The 19306-nt window shown below is 38.2% G+C and overlaps 2 protein-coding genes across 2 annotated transcripts in view; one reads left to right on the top strand and one right to left on the bottom strand.

Moving 5' to 3' along the window:
- The window catches only part of UROS (uroporphyrinogen III synthase), a 21224-nt gene extending 13795 nt beyond the window's left edge, over positions 1 to 7429 (bottom strand). The window contains exons 1-4 of the mRNA XM_072869797.1: positions 7307 to 7429; positions 2186 to 2246; positions 1233 to 1322; positions 184 to 267 (exon numbers count right to left, since the gene is read on the bottom strand). Of these exons, the coding sequence (XP_072725898.1) occupies positions 184 to 267; positions 1233 to 1295 (147 nt within the window). The 5' untranslated portion in view covers positions 1296 to 1322; positions 2186 to 2246; positions 7307 to 7429. The remainder of the gene's footprint in view (positions 1 to 183; positions 268 to 1232; positions 1323 to 2185; positions 2247 to 7306) is intronic.
- On the top strand, positions 7417 to 19179 carry BCCIP (BRCA2 and CDKN1A interacting protein). Its single transcript, XM_072869798.1, has 7 exons — positions 7417 to 7557; positions 10822 to 10896; positions 11580 to 11660; positions 12807 to 12902; positions 13445 to 13632; positions 15012 to 15189; positions 18748 to 19179. Exons 1-7 carry the CDS (start codon positions 7417 to 7419, stop codon positions 18916 to 18918), a joined length of 930 nt encoding a protein of 309 aa, XP_072725899.1. The 3' UTR covers positions 18919 to 19179.
- The last annotated feature ends 127 nt before the right edge of the window (positions 19180 to 19306 follow it).

Genomic DNA, 19306 nt, shown 5'->3' on the forward strand with positions numbered 1-19306 from the left:
TGATGTTATATACAATATTGTATTGTGTTGTATACAATATGGTATTGTATACCACTGTGCTTGTGGAAACACAAAACGAGATACCACAAAGGGCATTATTAAATCAAGATAAGAAATGGCATTTTGGCAACCATGGCCTAAATTCTGTTGAAAATAAGACAACTGATATAATTTAAAACTTACCTTTTCAAATAAGCTTTCAAGAGATATGAATTCAAATGACAAAACTGGAATCAAAGTTGCTTCAAATCCGTATAATCCTAATTCCTATCAAAAAAAGGTTTACAGCTCTTGAAATAGATTTCACAGAATCACAGAATCGTATAGGTTGGAAAAGACCTTTAAGATCGTCGAGTCCAACCGTAAACGTAACACTACCAAGCCCACCACTACACCATGTCCCTCAGCACCTCATCCAAACGGCTTTTAAATACTTCCAGGGATGGTGACTCATACAGTAGTTTTTTCTTTTTCAAAGAATTGACTAAGTCAGCACAAATATTTCTTTTTATTGAAGTAAAATACAAAGGCACCTTATTTGCTTTTACTAGTGAATCTAGTTTGGTTTCGTTAGTTATTTAGTATTACAACATACTACTAAACAAACAGCTCTAGAACTGAAGCCTCCTACATAGCTACTGAATAGTTACAGTATACACCAGCACGTAACTCTGCACTCCCTAAGTGACACACGATCACCTAGTCCTGCGAAGATTCTTGTACATCTCTGTAATTCTTTAAAGTCAATAGAACTGCTCTTACGAGTAAGACCTACTCACATGACTAAAGGCAACAGCAGAAAGGACCACACCAACAGATAACCTCTTTTTCACATCACATTCCCAGTAAGACTACTACCATTTTTTGTCATCTTAATTCTATCCATATGAACATAATCAATATTAATTAATTACAATAAAATTGTTTTAATATCAGTACTTTGCTGAGAGCTTTAATGGTGAATGCAGTACAAATGCCCCATAACTAAAATAATTTTTTCAGTAAAAGCAAATTTTCTAGCATACTTTTTTTCTTAGCATAACTTCAGACATGCACTCCTAATTTTGATTATTTTTCTTAGAAAATATCCCAATTTCAGACATGCACTCCTAATTTTGATTAAGCACGTTTTTAACTTGAAACAGTTAAATTCATCTATATTGCTGAATGCATGATACTGTTATTTAATAGTGAAGTGATACAATTGTTTACTTTTTTAAAAGTTTACTCACTTTAATATACGGATCTGGTCCTGAATCTTTGTCTTTGGGATCCTTCAGCAACAGAACCTTCATTGTTTACCAAATAACTGCAAAAGAACTCTGAAATACAATAATGGAATTTATCTAAATTAGATCTAGAGGACTTTCTACTGAACAGTGACTTTAATAGCTCAGCTTCAAAGAAACTGGGTTGCTAGCAGTCGCGCTGCTCTCTATACAATGAGTAAGCAGTTAACGTACCATTCTCTGGACAGGAATATCCACCCTGATAAGACCAACAAATAACGTGCTGTCTTTAGATAATACTGCTTAAGGGAGAAACTCTAATGAAAGTCATCAAGGAGAACACATTTTAAAGGAGAATATTTTGTAGAAGTAACAACCCCTACAATGCAGTCACGTTCAGCAACATCATAAGCTCCTATCTATAAAAATTCATTTCCATGCTAGTTTCCACCTTGTGCTCATCATAATGAGTATGCAAGGGCTTACGTATCAAGTGATTTAATTTTATGCATTTGGGGTCTAACCCTTTTCATGGGGAAAATGTGCAGGGCAGCGTTTCAAAATTTTTTTTACAAATACAAACATATGTGCATATATATACACACACTTATACATCTGAATATAATATATATATAATATTCATATGCCTTCTTTGATATATCTATAGCAATCAAGGCAAGACTAAAAAAATATATTCTGTCATTAAAATGGAAGATGATAGCTCTCAGTTCCTTAAAAGTTGACTTTGGTGCTGAATTCAAAGCCTGTTACAACACATAAGCAAATATACCAAGCATCAAAGTAAACAAATGCAATAATACAACCAAACAGAAATCCTTTCTCTAACTGCACATTTACCTTAATTATCTATGTGTTACTTTCCTGATAGATTACATAGTAGCAAATTCTCTTTAAAATGAATAATTATGAATATTCAAATGTACAGAACACCTTACATTTTATTCATTTGCATGACATGCATTGAAATCCTCAAAACTTCAACAAAGACAAAAAAACCTGTTCAGACAGAAGAGAAAAGAGAAAAGGCAGCTTTAGAGAACAGTGGACAAAACAGGATCCGGTACAAGTAAGTAACCAGAGCTCAGTGTCACACATTCATCTATAGCCAGCAGTACTGCAAAATGCAGGTGCTGGAAAGGGCACTCAAAGCACCACCCCCAGGAATTCAATATCTAACTGTGATACTACGTTAATTTTGTGGATTTTAAACTTCATTTTTTTTAATCTAGGTTTTAAAATGTGGTGTCATAATTTAGGTGTTTGATTCTGAACGTCTTACCATTAGACACGGAAGTGCTCATTTCCACAAGAATTCCAGCACTCAAAATTGACACAATGGGAACTGGTAAGGCTTTACAGTTCTGAAATACCAGTGAAGTCAAAGTCAACTAAAAACACATGTAGAAGAAGAAACAAGGACTTTGTCGAGGGACATATTCTCAAAAATTGTAATTGTTGCTGATTTCAAACTAGAGCAAATGTCAAAGTAGATCCCATCCATGGCTTTCAAGAGTTAGACTCCCAAATACTCTTGAGTATCCAGTAGCTATAGCTTGAAAGAGGTAGGGCTAAGTGACTTTTCCCAGTCTCTTTAGCACTAAACAGTCTTCACTTTAAAAACCCAGCATTCTTGTAAAAATCTAGTTTGCACACAGTTCTTTGTAGTACAGATCGCTGTTCTGATACTGAAGTCACTAACAATCTTTACTATAACTCTACCTTCAGTGCTTATGCTCTAAGCAGGATACTTACATTTCTGCTAGTACTCTTACAGTCTAACAGCACCAAGAAAAAAAGATGTTAACTCTAACCTACCACACCTTCCTATTTCCAAAGTATATAATGTTTAATAACATTATGAAGTCATCAAAATATAAATGTAAGAAAAAAAATGAAAACCCTTCCAAACTGTATAATACAAGATAATAATACTTTTTGGAAAGAGCAATTTCCAAAAGTATTGTAATAAAACCCCCAGAGGACATGAGAGAGTTAATTCAGGTACACCTGGGGAAAGCAGATTTCTAATTAATTACTTTAGGTAGTTAGAAATGAATTAACTTCCCATCCTATGCCTTATTACTGTGTCAAGTAATGAATAATAATAAGAAATGGGTAAACATCCATGCTTAACAAGGTGACTTACGATAATCAAATTAATTATTTTGTTTAGATCCTGCATACAAAACATATACTGAAACCAAAGAATAATTACAAAGTCATAAAATATCATGAACTACTTACTGCAAGATGCAATTACCTAGCTGTCTCCTCTACAAAGAAATCATACAAGCTGTATTTTGGACTCAGCCATCTGGCTCACTTGTAAAAAGAGCAAGACTGCACAGCCCTGGTGCTCCTAGAAGCCACTGGCTTATTTCCAGTTCTGCCAGAAGGCAGCTCGTTTATCGACTCCAAAAAGGGGCTGCAAGTGTCCAACAGACGACAAATTTGGCCTAGGGAATCTGTAAGTTTGTGCATTCATGAATAACATGTATTTTGATCTGCAACTACCCTCTGCTTTTGGCTTTACTGCTGAAAACATTAGTCGCTTTTTCCACAGCCATACACCTCTCAGACCTTTCTGTTCTATCTGCCTGTGTAGTTCAGACAGGTTCACACAGATTTGGTGACCGGTGTGACCAAATGAAAACTGGTGGAATATACCCTTTTCCAAATGCCAGATCATCACATCCAACACTATGGGTGCAACCCACCCGAACTCACTTTCTTAGCAAGTGTGCCCCACCACCACATCACTGTGAACTGGGGCAAAACGCCGTCTTAACGGGCAGGCAGGAGAGAAGGCAGACAAGATCCCAAAGAGGCACAAGCACACACGAGCACATTTTCAAACCAAAAATATGCCAATATACATTCGAAGGATGCAGAAGTTAAAACTCCGTGATGGATTCTTCTTGTGGGGAAAAAACATACAGAGGTTTTTATGACCTGCTGCAATGATGTGAGGGTCCCGCCACACTGGGAACGATAAGAGAAATACAGTATTTTTAATGGTTTACTTGTGTCCTTGAGATGTTATTAAGGAGTGCCCTACAAATGACTGAAATAATACAATTTTCCAAACAGCTAGCTTTCTGCTAAATACACTTAGAGTCAAGAACCCTGACCAATATTCCTATTGCACCAAAGAGCATTACGAGAAAGTACATAAGATGTGCAGCATCTTCAGTAATTTTTGATGTATTCTGAGAGAAGTACTTACAATACAAATACATATTTTAGATATCTTATATACTTTATCTATAAACTATGTCTTCTATATTATATATTCAGTCAAGAGAGGTATGCACAAACTTCTAAACAACCATAAAGTGTCTATTTAGAACAATGAATGGCCTTAGCAGAGTCCAGCAGTGCTCCATCTATATCTGGAAAAGAGAATGTGTCCAAATAACCTTAATAAGTTTTACACTGCCAAGTCTTTGTTTATAGGATGATGCTGGCCACCCACTTTTGGCTCACTAAACAAGCACTTTGTTTGCCTGAGCACCAATAACAACCCTGGAAAGATTGCTCTTCAAACATTAAAAAAATACCATTTAAAACCCATTAGGCTTGCAAACAGCTAATAAGAGAACAACAGATTTTCTGTGTTGAGCACACAGACACAAAGATGAAGAAAAACTTGTATTAGTCAGTCTGAGGTTTGGGAACCATCCAATTAGCTCTGATAACAAACTACAAGAGCGACAAGAGTGTCTGAGGCATTACATCATGACTGAAGGCTAAAACCAGCTTGATGCTATTTCTCTGAGTCCATGTTACTTAATTTTAAGTCCACCTTACTTAATTTAGAAGAAGGGTAATTTTAGGTCATATTGCATATTCAGAATATTATGCTTACAGACATAATTGAAATGCTTCCCATTCACAGCATCACACAGTAAAATTCAACATCCCTGTGCCTTCAATTAAAATATAAAGCTGATTAGGATCTGTATCCCTGATATTAGTGCAGTAAAAATGAGCAATACTCTCTCACATTTTAAAAAAGTTTGCAGATTTTTATATAAAACATTGTACAGAACAAACATCTCTGTGGGTCACTCAACTTTCACTTCAAAAGCTGTCCCCAAACTAATTGCGAACTATCTTTAATTCAGAGGACACCTTGTAAAAAGAAATAAATGGGTCCTTTTGTTTCTTGCTGCTAAGTGACACTGAGAGCTGCAAAATATATTAAACTTTTCTAATACTATTCTGATTATAAGCAACTGTATGGGTCACACGGTAAGGTTTCATTGCCAAGTGCAAAGGGAATTGTCTGTTCCATCATAAACATAAATGGAGATGAATTGTAAGACACTATTGAGATACGATTTTTGAAAAACCTCTAAAAATCCCTGGCCTAGGATTTCTGATGCTATGCATTTCTTACCAATATTCTTTTACTATGATTAGATGGGTTTAAGAACCAGAGAAGAAAAAAAAAACTACCTGTAAGGCTGCCACGAAGTATGGTTCAGAAATCTACCAAATTCACAGATCATGTAATACATGTATCATCAAGTAACAACAACAACAAAAGATTTGAGAATAATTTCTGCTATTTGGGCATCTATGTCACAAAACTCAACAACAAAACTAGTTCTTTGACATGGCAATCCAGAGGAGCAGCAAAGGACTCGGGCCTTTCTACTACATCATGGATTTTTACCAAAAGCAATATTAGTAATCAGTGTCATTCTTGACTGATATAGTTTCAAAAATAAAATGGAAAACTGTATATATATGCAGACTGCATCCCCACAGAGGCAGTTTTAGTGCAGCAGTAAAGGGCTTTGCCAATGCATCTTTCTCCACACTGTATTCTTTCCCTGTGTCTCAGTATTCATATTTTGGCAATGACCTAAGTGCTCCCAGAGCAGACACAGCTCTCAAAAAATAATAAAAAAAACAAACACAGACATGTTTGATATTTTAAAGAGACATGCAAATTCTAACCTATTTGGATTGTATTTATAAAGCCAAAATTACATGCCAGGCCCTGTGCCTTGCATTTTTTTTTGGCTGGCAATAGCAAACGCCCAATCCTCTTCTTCAAATGACTTCATTAACACCTACCTTTCTTCATTAACCAGACATGAATTAACCATGCTCCATTTAAATGGAGCATGGTCCGCATGAATGACCTCAAACATTCATGGCCACCTCTATACTTTTAGTGCTTAGGATTTTTCAACACATTTTCCTGATCGATATTTTTATAAAAAACACACTTACATTGTGTTTACTGTATTCTGCCTCACTGCCTTTTCTGTTCGTTTGTCTGGAATTATCTATAGCTAGTCTGGGAATTATTTTTTTAATTTAGCAGTAAGCCCTTGATTTCTTTTTTAATTTGGCTTTCAGTAATTTGACTAATGTCATAGATGCTCAGGACAGACTTACAGGCCCCAATGCTGTGTTTCAGCCTGTTTGTCATTCTTTTCTTTACAACAGTGTAACTGGCAGGTTCAACAGAAACAGGCCAAGAACAGAGGTGGTGAGGGCAGAAGAAACGTGAGGGCATTTGTTGCACAGGACAATTATTTCGCTTGCCTTCAAACAGAGGATGCTTCAGCAGGGCAGGGAGCTGCAACGATTAACACGCACCCACACTTCCACCTATCGCTTTATAGTGTATTTTGAGTCCCGGCAGAGTCCGGATGACTTTCCCGGAATATTCTACTTCTTTTACAGCAGGTGACAGCAGCAGCACAAAGAGGGAATCCCGGGTTTTTTAGGAGGGAGGAGAGGGGCGGCCCGGGATGTGTCGCCCCCCCGCCCCGGCTCTCCACAGCTCCCGGCAGGCCCGGGTGCCCTCGCCCCTTCGCAGTTTAACACAGCCTTTCCCCGTGATTCACGGCGGACAGGCACGACATACCCCAAGTCCCACCCGCAGAGCTTTGCCGCGCTACGGTCACCACACAGGCGGCGGCGGTGCTGCCCCACTACAAGCCCGCACCCTGCGCTGCCCCGGCCCGACCGGGCCCAGGGCCCTCTCCCGGGCCCGCGGGGAGCAGCAGGGCCGCGCCCGCCCCGGCGCTCACCTGCACGGAGGGCCGGCAGCCGGGCCGCTCCGAGCGGGCACCGCGCCTGCCTGCGGCCGCTCTCTCCGCCGCGGCCTTCCGGCTGCGGAGCGCCTGCGCGCCGCGGCAGCATGGCTACGCCGGCCAAGCGGCGGGCCCGGCCCCAGCCCCAGCCCCCCGCCGAAGAGCGCGGCTCGGAGCCGGAGTCGGGGTCGGAGTCAGAGTCAGAGTCGGACTCCGAGGAGGAGGAGGAGGAGGAGAGGATCGATGAGGTGAGCGGGGGGAGCGGGGCCCTCCCGGCGCTCGCGGCCTTCGCGCGGCACGCGGGGCCTGCGCCCGCCCTCCCGTCACGGGCCCTCGGTGCCCCCCTCTCACGGCCATCCCCTGCCCTCCTCCAGAGCCTTCCCCTCCTCTCTGGATTCACTGTAACTAAAATAAGTTGTAAAACGGTAGAAATAAGCAGCCGGGCTCACCAAGGCGTGACTGGGAGCTGTTGGGGGGGGGGGGGGATGTCCCCTTGTGAAGGGGGCGCCCGCAGGGAGCTGCCTCGCCAGAGGCTCGGGGCCCAGTGTGGGGCCGTGGGTCCCTGTCACCGGTTAAAGCGTGGGTAACGCGTTAGTGTATGTCGGTAATCGGTGATGTAAAGTGTAGTCGGTTAATTGCTGTTGAGAGTCGTAATTTTTTTGTTTCCTTGTTTTTTAAATGTTGGAATCCCCGAGGCCGCAGTCAGTTGTACAGACGTGGCCCTTGCGTCCGTTCTTGTGTGGGACCGGAGGCAGCCTCTTGGAAATAATGCTTTCAACACAGGAGATTCGCTTTAATTTCCTTTTTGTATAAGAAAGGGGGAGAAAACGAAGAAAAAATGCCAGGCCTTAAGGAAATAATATGTTAATTTCTTTTCTGAGCTCTCTCAGGAAGCTCTCTCTGCACCTGGACATATGTTAAAATGCATTTAGTTGTGAAACAACACTGGGGGAGGGTGTCCCCCTTCCTAGGAAAGGAAGAGCTATGCACTGACTTTGAACTCTTATTAAAATCTTAGAATGATAAGGCAATCTGTCATTTTTAACAGGGCTTAAAAGAGTGAAAAGACAGAACTACCCATGGGTTTTAACTTGGTACATTTCAAATTAAATATTTTGCTAACTTCATTGTCTTCACTAGAATTTCACTTTGAGTTAATTATCTTCCTTTCTTTTTCTTAGACAAGGCCTCAGTTAGCTTGTTAGCAAATTAAAAAAAATACCTTTTTTTAAACTGCATCACGATGAAAAGCGTAGGTTTAATTGTGTCATCAGTCATACTAACATGATGGAAAAGCACATTTAATGTGGCACACATGGTAAATTGGTATTGACTTAGTTTGACCTCACATATGTTTGTGAAGTTCTTGAATAGCACTGCTAGTATTTTGTGTACTGTTTAGTGTTTGTAAACTGATACAAGATGTTCTAGTGTCTAGACACTATGAAATTTAAAGCTAATGGCAATAATCCTTTTTTTTTTCCTTTTTTTTAAAGTGCTCAGCATTCCTGCATAATGTAGGTGGGACAGTGGTTTTTATTATGGTGTTTGTGAGTGAAGTTTCTTGAGTCTTCAGTGACAGGGATTTTGAGGATGTTTTCTGTGCATCCTGCACTGCTGTGCACTACTGTGTTTTATTTGCAATTGTTTGTGCACTGGATAAAATTTGCACTATAACGCCTATTTTAATTTAGTAGTCCAGCTTTTGAGGATGATGTATCACTATTACATCTATTTCAGTTTGCAAGTCTTGATATAAACATATATTGAGTTTCCCTCAATTCCTGTACAAGACATCAAGGTGTACGTTGCTAATATTAAAGAAATGTACTGAACATTTATAACTGTAGAAACTTAGAAATTTGTACAGTCATGTACTTAAAGGGTACTTGTTTCTCTGTAATTCTCAGCATTTTTATTTTTGCTATACCAGCCTTCCCATTCCTCTCTTTCCACTTCAGGTGGAAAAACGACAGTCTCTTCATTTATGCAGGTATTTTCTTCATAGGAAGGAGCATGTGTTAGTTCTGTCAATCTGAGAACAACAGTAGGATCGCCAGCTGGGGCCTGGCTGCTGAGAAGGAGCTTTGCTATCTGCTGTATTGTACATAGCAGAGTATTGTTGCGTATAACAGCTTGCTCTGTGGGCTCTTGCTTTGCTTTGGATGCAATGCAAGTGGAAGAGAGTAAGTGCACAGTAACAAGACAGGACACACCAAAATATATGATGAGTCTTTATTTGCCTTTTTTTTTTTTTTTTAATAGATGAAAGATGGAGGGTTTGTAAACTCTCTCATACCAGGCTGTTATTTTGGGTAGTGGAAAAGCCATGAAGCAAAACCAGTGTTAGAACATCTAGTGCTCCTGTGGTTTATATCAATTTTATGGCTGTGATTTGCACAGCATTCAGAACCACTGTAAACTGTGTTTTGTTCAGAATTTACTGGCTTAATCGTTCAGTGAGATCCTTGAATTTTAAAGCAGTCAAAAAGTTCCTGGATGCCAGGAGTGAATGCTCTATACACCCGAGATACAATCTGTTTTCTTATATAGGTAGCTTCTCAAGTAAATAATGTGCTCTCGGTTAACCTCTGTAGAGCTTCCTTGCTTTACTAGACCATAGAAGAATATCTGAGCGTGCCTCCTGCTTTTTATTACCCCCCCAAGTGGTTGTATACCTGTTTTCTACATTGTAAACAGGCCTTTAACGCTGTTCTCCCAGTGGACAAAAAAGACCATGACCTCGATATGGGATTGGAGAGAGTTATGAGTCTTAATTGGTGACAAAAGTAAGGCCCAGTTGTTTAGATTGTTCAGAAAGTGGAGTCCAAACTGACAATTAAAAGGCAAAGTAAATTTGCATGATCTTGAACAGTGGTTCACAGAAGAATGGGTAGGCAAGGAAACCTTGGCAGGCAGTACTATTAATACAGAATACCAGTAAAAACGTTTGGTAGGCATGCAGCATTTGTTCTGGAAGGAGAAGCAGGAGTTCACGTTCTGTTTTTGCTGTGACTGGGTCTCATCATGTGCCTACTGAGCAGACTTCCAGAGTGGGGTTAATGATACCATTAGGATTTGAGGAAATAGCAGAAGTATGGTTTTAGATGTAATTATTTAAATGTCTGCAGCAATCTTCATCTTTAGCCAAGGCATTACACTCCAATCCTGCAGTTTTAAGAGTTTAACTGCCTGGATCAAGCCTCTCTCCAGTAAGAGTCTATGTGGCTACAGTAAACATAATTGTGTGAACCAGATTGCAGGAACAAAGCATTAAGGGTTTGCTCACAACACAATTTGTAAGTTAGTTTTAAAAAGTTACTTTCACAGATGCTCTCTAAAGATTACAGAAGAAATGTACAGAAACAATTGCTGACATTACTGAAATATGGAAATAAATTCAATTTCTGATGTTGACCATTACTTTTCTTCAAGTTTCTTATAGTTTAGCTTTGTTTTGATATAGCTTCTTGCTAAGTATGTTTGATATTCTCTCTTTTACTTCTTCATAGGAAGTGAATATTGAATTCGAAGCACATTCCATATCAGACAATGACTACAATGGGATAAAGAAATTACTACAACAGGTACTTTGACTTCTTGTTAGCTTGGTTGATATGTCCATTAATAAATAATACCTAAGGAGTTACACAAAGTCATCAGTTCACATTATCTGTATTGATTCATAGTTTTACTGTGCTTCAGCTCATGAAGATTTAATACTTACAGCCACAGTGAACATGTTTCTCCTAAACCATGGTTTCAAGAACTTTACCCAATGAACTGTAGGGCTGTTCTTCCACAGTGTGTATAATCTTCCCATCTTCATTGTGTTAGTTGCTGCCCAGAAAACCTTCTTCAACGTTAATCAGCTTCCTGGAGGTTTCTTTTGTAAATTACAGCCCTTCAAAAACAGACAGACAAGTAATGTGTCTGTTCAACATGGCAGCTTCCATTCTTCTTTTGGCTTTTTCTGTTGTAAACCTATGCTCAGCAAGCATTCAGATCATACCAAACTCAGAAGGATACCAGGTAGGCAAAATGCCAGCTTGTGGAGGGTCGAGGAGCAAGCCCTTCAAGAAGCTGATTTTTAGTCTTTACAGTATTATATTGAAAGAAGTTAAGTGAACAAACTCACTAAATGGAAATTAAAAATGGAACAGTGTGTTGCATAACAACTTAGAGAAATTACTGACTTTATTTTCTACTAAGTGGCCCATGATATATCATCAGGCCTAAAACTTCTTAATACTCGTTTCTTATTTTCCAGTTGTTTCTAAAAGCTCCTGTTAATACTGCTGAATTAACTGATATATTAATACAACAGAATCATATTGGAAGTATTATCAAGGTAAGATGGAATTTACTTTTGTAAATGAAGTACAATACTTTTTATGTTGAAATGACATAGCAGACTTTCAGAAGGGGATCCTGTCTTTGTAATTTGTATGTTTTCTTGCTTTTTTGCTTTGAGAATAATTCTTCTATGGGAGCTGAAATTTTCCATGCCTACTTTCAACCATACAAGGGATTTGATTGATTATTTTGTTGGTTTCTTTTTACATATGGAAGGCAGTTCACCTTTCTCTCTGACTTTTGATGTAGTAGAGTAATGATGCTGTAAATGCTGTGGAGAAGTTTGTTGCCATCTCCATAAGAAATAGGACCTTATGATTTCCCTAAATTCTCAGGATGTCCAGAGATATAGACCAAAAATATCCCGCATGCAGTTTCCTTTTGTGCAGAGTTCTTTGGGCATAGGAAAGGATCCCGAAATGAGTCCTGAAGAACTTCTGCTATGGCAGTGGAGCATTCTGCAGAGGCTCCTGAGTTACTCCTGGCTAAGGAAGCTGTTCAGTACTGTATAGTGCTCAAGATGTCATGGCCACATTGCCTTCAAACCCAAACAAGCTGCCCCCATGGCACAGTTGTGCTGTTGTACTATCTTGCATGGTATCATTGCTATACATTCCCTTTTTGTCCTGTGCCAACAGTTTTTCCGCCTAAGTTTAATATGATCCTTATATTACAACTGCATGGCCCCCAGTTCTTTCCCCAAGTTTTTCACTGCGGAGTTTTGTTGAGCTTTTTGTTTCGCTCTCTGTCAAAGCTCTATTGCTCTATGGTTTTTAAGACTTTGCAGGTTTATTTCCCTACGTTAGAAACTGAAGAAAATTGGTTTTGCTTAAGATATTGCCATCCCTTCTACCGAGATGCTGCTTATTATATGTGAGCTATCAAATTTTAGTGCCTTTCAAAAGATCCTGCTGTAGAAGATACATGACCTGGCTCTATATAGCTGGCTCTAAGTACGCAGAGACATTCAATGATGCAGCACTTCCATAACTATAACCAGAATTTGTAGGTTGTGTGTTTGTGCAGATTACCTAGACGGTTGTCATCTGCCGAGCGTCTTCTGGAAAGAAAAACATTTCTTGCTGCAGAGAGTGGAAATAGAATGTCAATATGAGTTGTTGCTTTTTCTTTCATTAAATAGCAAGCAGAAGTCCAAGAAGACAGTAGTGACGACGACGACGATGATGATGATGAAGTCTTTGGTTTTATAAGCTGCTTAAACTTAACGGAAAGGAAGGTTGGTATTCCTCATTAACATCTAGACAGTAATAAGTGAGACTGCGTCCTGCTTTTCTGCTTTGTATAACAAGCCTAGACAGCTGGATCAGGATTTTGAATTCCACCATGGAGGACTATGGTCTTAAAAGTTGTACATCACTTAGCTTTCTTTTGGATTTGGTCCTGCGTAACTTGCTGAAGGTCAAACATAAAGCAAAGAGTGGAATAGAAGAGTTAAAACGAGGTCTAATAAGTAGTTCCAGGGTAACCGAGCTGTCGGCCTCTTGTATTTCTTCATTTTCATCTTTCACAGCTTTTGAGTTTTCCTGTTGAGTGTACTGGTGTTGCAGCTCCTAGCTGCGTTCCTATCAGTTAAGAACCTTTGTTTGCCCTCAGCTTCAGGGTTGGTAAATAATTTCAGAGAAATCGTACAGTGCTTTAGAGACCACTTAAGGAAATTGCCAGTAGGCCTGTAGAATATTCCCTTGAAGTTCACATTCAAGGTTTTCTTGTGTAACTAATTGTTCTATAATGTAAAGAAAATACACCTTTTGATTCTAGGGTACACAGTGTGCTGAACAAATCAAAGAGCTGATTCTAAGTCGGTGTGAGAAGAGCTGTGAACAGCATGTAGTTGAACAACTGAATAAGCTCCTAAATGACAATACCAAGCCTGTGGGTCTTCTGCTAAGTGAAAGATTCATTAATGTACCACCACAGATTGCTCTGCCCATGCACCAGCAGCTTCAGTAAGTTTGTTTGGGGGTTTTTTGGTGTGATGTTGAATAGTACTTTTTCTTCATATTTTATCAGGAATCTTTTGTATGTAGAACTATGTTAAGACAGGTAATAGTATAGGTGTAAGTAAGACATGAACAGAAAAAATTATTTTCATTTCATATAAGGTCTTTAGTTAATTTGTTAACATATTTTATATCTTTAGGCGTGTCAAACTCTATACTTTAAGATAGAGGAAATCGTGTAAGAATATGTGCTGTTCTACTGCAGAAATAGCTGTGTGTATATTGTAGTTTATATTGCACATTGTTTTCATATTGATCTAGGAAAATTTAAAAAATGAGAACTTTTTTATAGCATGCTGATAATGAGCAACTTGGATGTTTCTGCTCATGTGTTAATGTCTGGCTCTGGAATGGAAGATTTGGATTGAGGGACAAGCTTATAAGGTGGATGAGTTCTGGCCCGTGAAAACCATATGCAGTGTTTTGATTAGTTTCAAGTAAATGAGTGAAGCAGGTTAGATGCTGGTTAGATGTCTACCAGTTCATGGATTTGTATCATAGGCTGGGTGACAGTAAGTAAATGAATCCACTGAGATACAGCTTTAGATTGTTTTAGTGCCATGTTGAGAACCAGGAAATTATGTTGGATAAGGAACTCCAGTAATCAAATGAAGATTATTTTTTTCTTCTTTTTTTTTTTCTTCTTTTCTCTTGAGTGAGGTGAGATTAGAAGTCAGATTAAGTTGACTGCTGTCATGGCTCATTTAAACAATAAAATAGACCTTTAAGGAATTACTGTTTTGATGTGAAAGAAAACATGTTGGTAGGGTTGGTCAGAAAGGTTTTAAAGAAAGAAATGAGGTGCGTGAAGGCCTGTCTTTGAGGTTTACCACTAGTACAGCACTGGTCACATCTCAAATTCAGGTCTCAGCCTCTTTGTCTTAAACGTTTTGGAGTGTTGCAGTGACAACATGTTTAACATGTTGGTGTTAAACATGTTGGGCAAGAGTGGGTGGGCAAGAGTATCTTCCGGTTCTTCAGTTATAGTTCCACATGGAAGTGATAATGTGATGTATTTTCAGGAAAGTTGCACTTAGAATCATTTCGCACTTAGAATCATTTCACAGACTCTCTACCATGATTAAGTTTCTGCGGAAAAAAGGGTTATATTGTGAGGTGTGGAAAGACATCCATATTTTTATTGTTTTAAAGTGCAAATAGTGTGTTTAAGTAGTAGGAATGTGTATGCAAAAGCTATTTTCTGAGGCACTCGTAAAAGAATAGGCTGCAATATGAATATCCTTTCTATACTAATACATTATAAAGCTTACTTACAGACTTGTTGAAGGTTTAAATTGTATGTGTAAACATTTATTTATCTTTAGGAAAGAGTTGTCTGAGGCACAGAGAACAAACAAACCTTGTGGAAAGTGCCACTACTATCTTCTTATCAGCAAGACCTTTACAGAAGCCACAAAGAGCAATTCTAAGAGGAGGGAAGGGAGAAATCAGCAAAAGGAGGAATTAATGTTTGCAAATGCAGAGGAAGAATTCTTTTATGAGGTAACATATGTGATTCTTATAATTTAAAATGTTTACTTTTCTTTACATATCAGCAAAAAAGATGTTTCACCTTAAATTCAAGGGGGGCTTTTAAAAAGATACGGTCACATATCTTTTAAATTAAATCCAGGTTTTTTTAGACTAGTATCGAGAGATGAGCAAGCAACCTATTTTTGTGTATTGAACACAACACCTTTTGTATTTAGAGAATCATGGAGGGGTGTGCCATCCATAAGTTCAAACTATTAAATTAATCCTCTGTATTGGCATGAATTTACTAATATGTTATTTGTATCAGGTCACAATTAACCTGACTATAAGATGGTATGGCGCAGACTGCCCGTGGCAGCGTTACTACCTGATGGGGCTTCCAGTGCTATGACGATAATGGAAAAATTCAAAGAATACCTGAAATAAGCAGAGACTTTAGGGAAAAGATCAGGTATTACTTTGTCTTGAGGCCAGTGTCTTGGCCTCAAAGAATTAACAAACTTCATCTCTTTACTCATATAGCAATGCTGAAGAGGTTGAATTGGGTATAATAATTGTCAGACTTGTTAAAATACCATGAATGGAATGTCCACATTTTTAGGACGAACAAGTGGTAATAAATCTGGATATTGAATTTAGCAGCATGTCCCAGGCCTTCCGAGTTTACAAAAGTTTGAAATTCCTTTTGTTTGGGGGACAGTGCAGTTGTCTTCTTTAATCTGAATAATGAGAAATGTGAAAGACTTGTTACATTGCTGTGTCAGCTGAACAGAGAAGACTGACTGTGGGTGTGTGAATTGCAGGAAGTGCAGGTTAGCTTGAATATCTGTCAGTGAGATTCAAGCTAACATGATTTACAATCACAAGCAGTGTTTAAGAGTGGCAGCTCAAACAACTGGTAGTAGCTTGCAAGGGTGCTCTAACTTAATCAAGTGTTACAGCTTTAAGCACTTAGAAGAATAAAGATTCAAAAAAATGCGGAGGAATCTCTGTTGTCAGAGTCTCGATCAGTGTCTGCAATGCATGTTAATACTTAAATACACAGGTCTCTCTTTCTTGTCCCTACATATAGTCCTGTGTCAGAAGAAACAGCTTTTGAGGCTTTATTTAGATTGGGTAATACAGTTAAATGCATTTCTCTGAGATCTCTTCCCAAGAAACTTAACAGATGTACAGCTCTGCGTTTGTGTCATCGTTGTTGGTATTATGTGGAAAGCTGTTTTATCTATTTCCTTTCAGATACGTGTTACTTTCAAAAAATGCTCAGAATAAAAAACTTTGGAAGATCCAAACAAGTAGCTATCACTTCCCTTTTCTGTCTATATTCTACTCAGGACAAGTATATTAATAAAAAGTGCTAAAATACTGAGATGAAAATATTACTTCCTATTTCCTAAGGCAACCTGTCTACACAATTCTGCTGGTCCCAAGCCAAATCAGGAGAGGGGAAGATGCAGGAAATTAAATTAAAAATGTACTTTGAAATGCAAAGAACTTTTAATTGTTCTTAATATTTTTAAAGTTTTGAAAAAAAATAATTCTACAATATTACTGCTTTGTCAAGAGCCCATTATTTTTCATTTCTAGCAGTGCCTGCAGGATAAAGTACTTGCACATGCATCATATGGTTAATGGCAAAGGTTCCTGTTTGTAATCATTCACGACATCTTCTGTTAGAGGCTGTGATATGGCTGTAATTTTATTTCTTGGGAAGAAGAAAAATGTAAGTGGGTGAATTCATTGTTAGCTATAGGGAATACTGTTGTAGCCTCTCTGCAGTAACACGTTTGGGATTTTCTTTTTGTGTTTCTGCCAGAGCAGCTTTACCAACTGAACTTGAACTCTATGTAAACGTGTTAGTGAAAAACTGAGGGGGAGAAGCCTGTGATGCCCATGTGTCCACGGGTGTTATGTTCTAGAAGGCCTATTTTGTATTTATCTCTGTTTCGTTATTTTGAGTGGCATTTTAAAGACTAATTGTGTGCTTTTATCTAAATTGCAATAATTTTCAACTCAAGTGGATAGACTCAAACTGAACATGCTTTTCTTTTTAACAGTCTTTCTAGTGTTTTTAACAAGTTCGTTTTAAACATTATGGAGGATATTAGATTAAGTGAGTCTCTGTACTTAATAATGTATATGTGTTAAATTAGTGTTGGAGTGTATATCCTCCCTGATCACACATAACGTTAATTAGAGTGCCATAAAATAGTATGAAATGTGGTGAGGCAGACACTTAGAGCCATATAAAACAGAGAGAAGCTTTTTTGCACTTGTCAGTTCCCTGTGCTTTATTCTGTTCCTTACAATGTTATTGAGGGAGCAGAAGTAAAGCTCTATTATAACCAGACTTGGAATTGATTAAAGGTTCAGGGCCTCCGTTGCTCAGATTGGTTGTTCTTCAGCAAAGCCACTCCATTAATTTGATGGTTCTTCCAAAATTAAATTTACAACCTTGAGAGACTGTTAGTAAATAGCAATCCTAAAAGGAGACTGGATCTTAATTTCCCCTGCAAAGGGAAGAGGTTAGAGAAGTTCTTCTATTTAGGAGTTCAGTTCATACTTCTTAATCTGACTTGTGTGAGAACTGGAAACATTTGTTAGGTAAGTTTTTCTTATCCATCAGGCATTTTGTCTGTGAAAGCTAATAAAAAAGGACTGTTCTATCTGTATGCAGTATATACCACTGAAAAGAAATACACATTATGAACACCTACCTAGTTGAAGAAGCATCCTTTATAAATATGTCTTTCAGTGGCTCCAGCCATCTAGAGACTTTCTAAGAGCTTTTTGAAATTCTGCTCAGGATTCATATTAGTGTCTATCCCCTTAATATTTAATTTCTACTGGCAGTGTGAAAGAGGGGATTACTGTACCACATATTCTTACAGATACGTTAATTTTTAGGACTCTGAGCAGTTTTAGAGTAGGCCACAAAAAGAGCAGAGCCTATTCATTGCTTGCAGGCCTTCCACATGTTGCCCACACCGAGCTATCATCTTCAGGCTCTATTCTACCTGCACTCTGTCGCTGTTCTTTTTATCTGGGTTTTGGCTGACCTGTCAATTCTCAAAATTACACAGCTAGTAGTTTGCTCCTGTTGCAGGGTTGAAGGTCTGTTGAGAGCCTGATACTCCTGTTATTGGTCAACGATCCCTGCTAGTTGGCACAATAGCTTCGAAGCATCGGCATTTCTTAATGTGATTATAAGGAATGAGTTGCTGCCTTAAAACCATCTACAATAAGGCACAGTAAGCATATAAAGGGGACATTGATTTTTTTTTTTTTTCCCCTCTTAGGTCTTTTTTCTGATACCAAACTGTAATGATAGCAGTCACTTTAGGATTTAATATGAATTATATACATTCTGTGAAAAGCAAATAGTTTAAAACACTCAATAATAGATTCTCTTGTAGGTTTTTTTGGTGGACCTTTTGAGAGGGAAGAAAATAACTTCTTAATAAGCATGTGCATAATAGGATCATTATTTTTACTTTGTTTAGATGATGTATTATCTTCGTGCTAATTAAAAATTTTAATCCTAATGCATTTATTTCTGTTGTTTAGAAAGCTCTTCTGAAGTTCAGCTACTCTGTGCAAGAGGAAAGTGACACCTGTTTGGGCGGCAGATGGTCCTTTGATGATGTACCAATGAAACCTTTGCGGACTGTTATGATAGTTCCAGCTGATAGAATTAATGTAATTATGGATAAACTCAAAGACTATCTCTCACTCTGAACTTTCCTATAAACACTGTTTTTTATAAAGTAGCCGAACTATGCAGAACTATGATGCAGAACTATGACTTCACCATATTTTCAGAAGACTGCTATTGAGTTAATGGTTTTGTATTGCTCAATTGCTTCCTCTGTACACTTACAAGACAAGTAGGTGGTACAACTGAAAATACCCATCAAATTAATATTTTTAAATACTGTATCATCTGATGCTTTGGTATCATCATTAAGTGGTCAATAAAAACCCTTTGTTACAAGGAAACTTGAAGATCTGCTCAAGATGTTTATAACCAAACCTAAATAGTACATTTTTGTTACAAAACAATGCATGCAACTCCTTATGTTAAGAAAAGTGCTTTTTCTATATGTTTCTTCTGTTAAATATGTTT

Source organism: Ciconia boyciana, chromosome 8, assembly GCF_034638445.1.
Source record: "Ciconia boyciana chromosome 8, ASM3463844v1, whole genome shotgun sequence".
NCBI classification, from domain to species: Eukaryota; Metazoa; Chordata; class Aves; order Ciconiiformes; family Ciconiidae; genus Ciconia; species Ciconia boyciana.

Bases quoted from the DNA above. Each gene is read 5' to 3' on its own strand.
- BCCIP (XM_072869798.1), top strand. From the start codon at position 7,417: ATGGCTACGCCGGCCAAGCGGCGGGCCCGGCCCCAGCCCCAGCCCCCC. The intron at 7,558-10,821 runs GTGAGCGGGGGG...ACTTCTTCATAG, and splicing joins AGGAGGAGAGGATCGATGAG to GAAGTGAATATTGAATTCGA. The intron at 13,633-15,011 runs GTAAGTTTGTTT...ATTTATCTTTAG, and splicing joins CCCATGCACCAGCAGCTTCA to GAAAGAGTTGTCTGAGGCAC.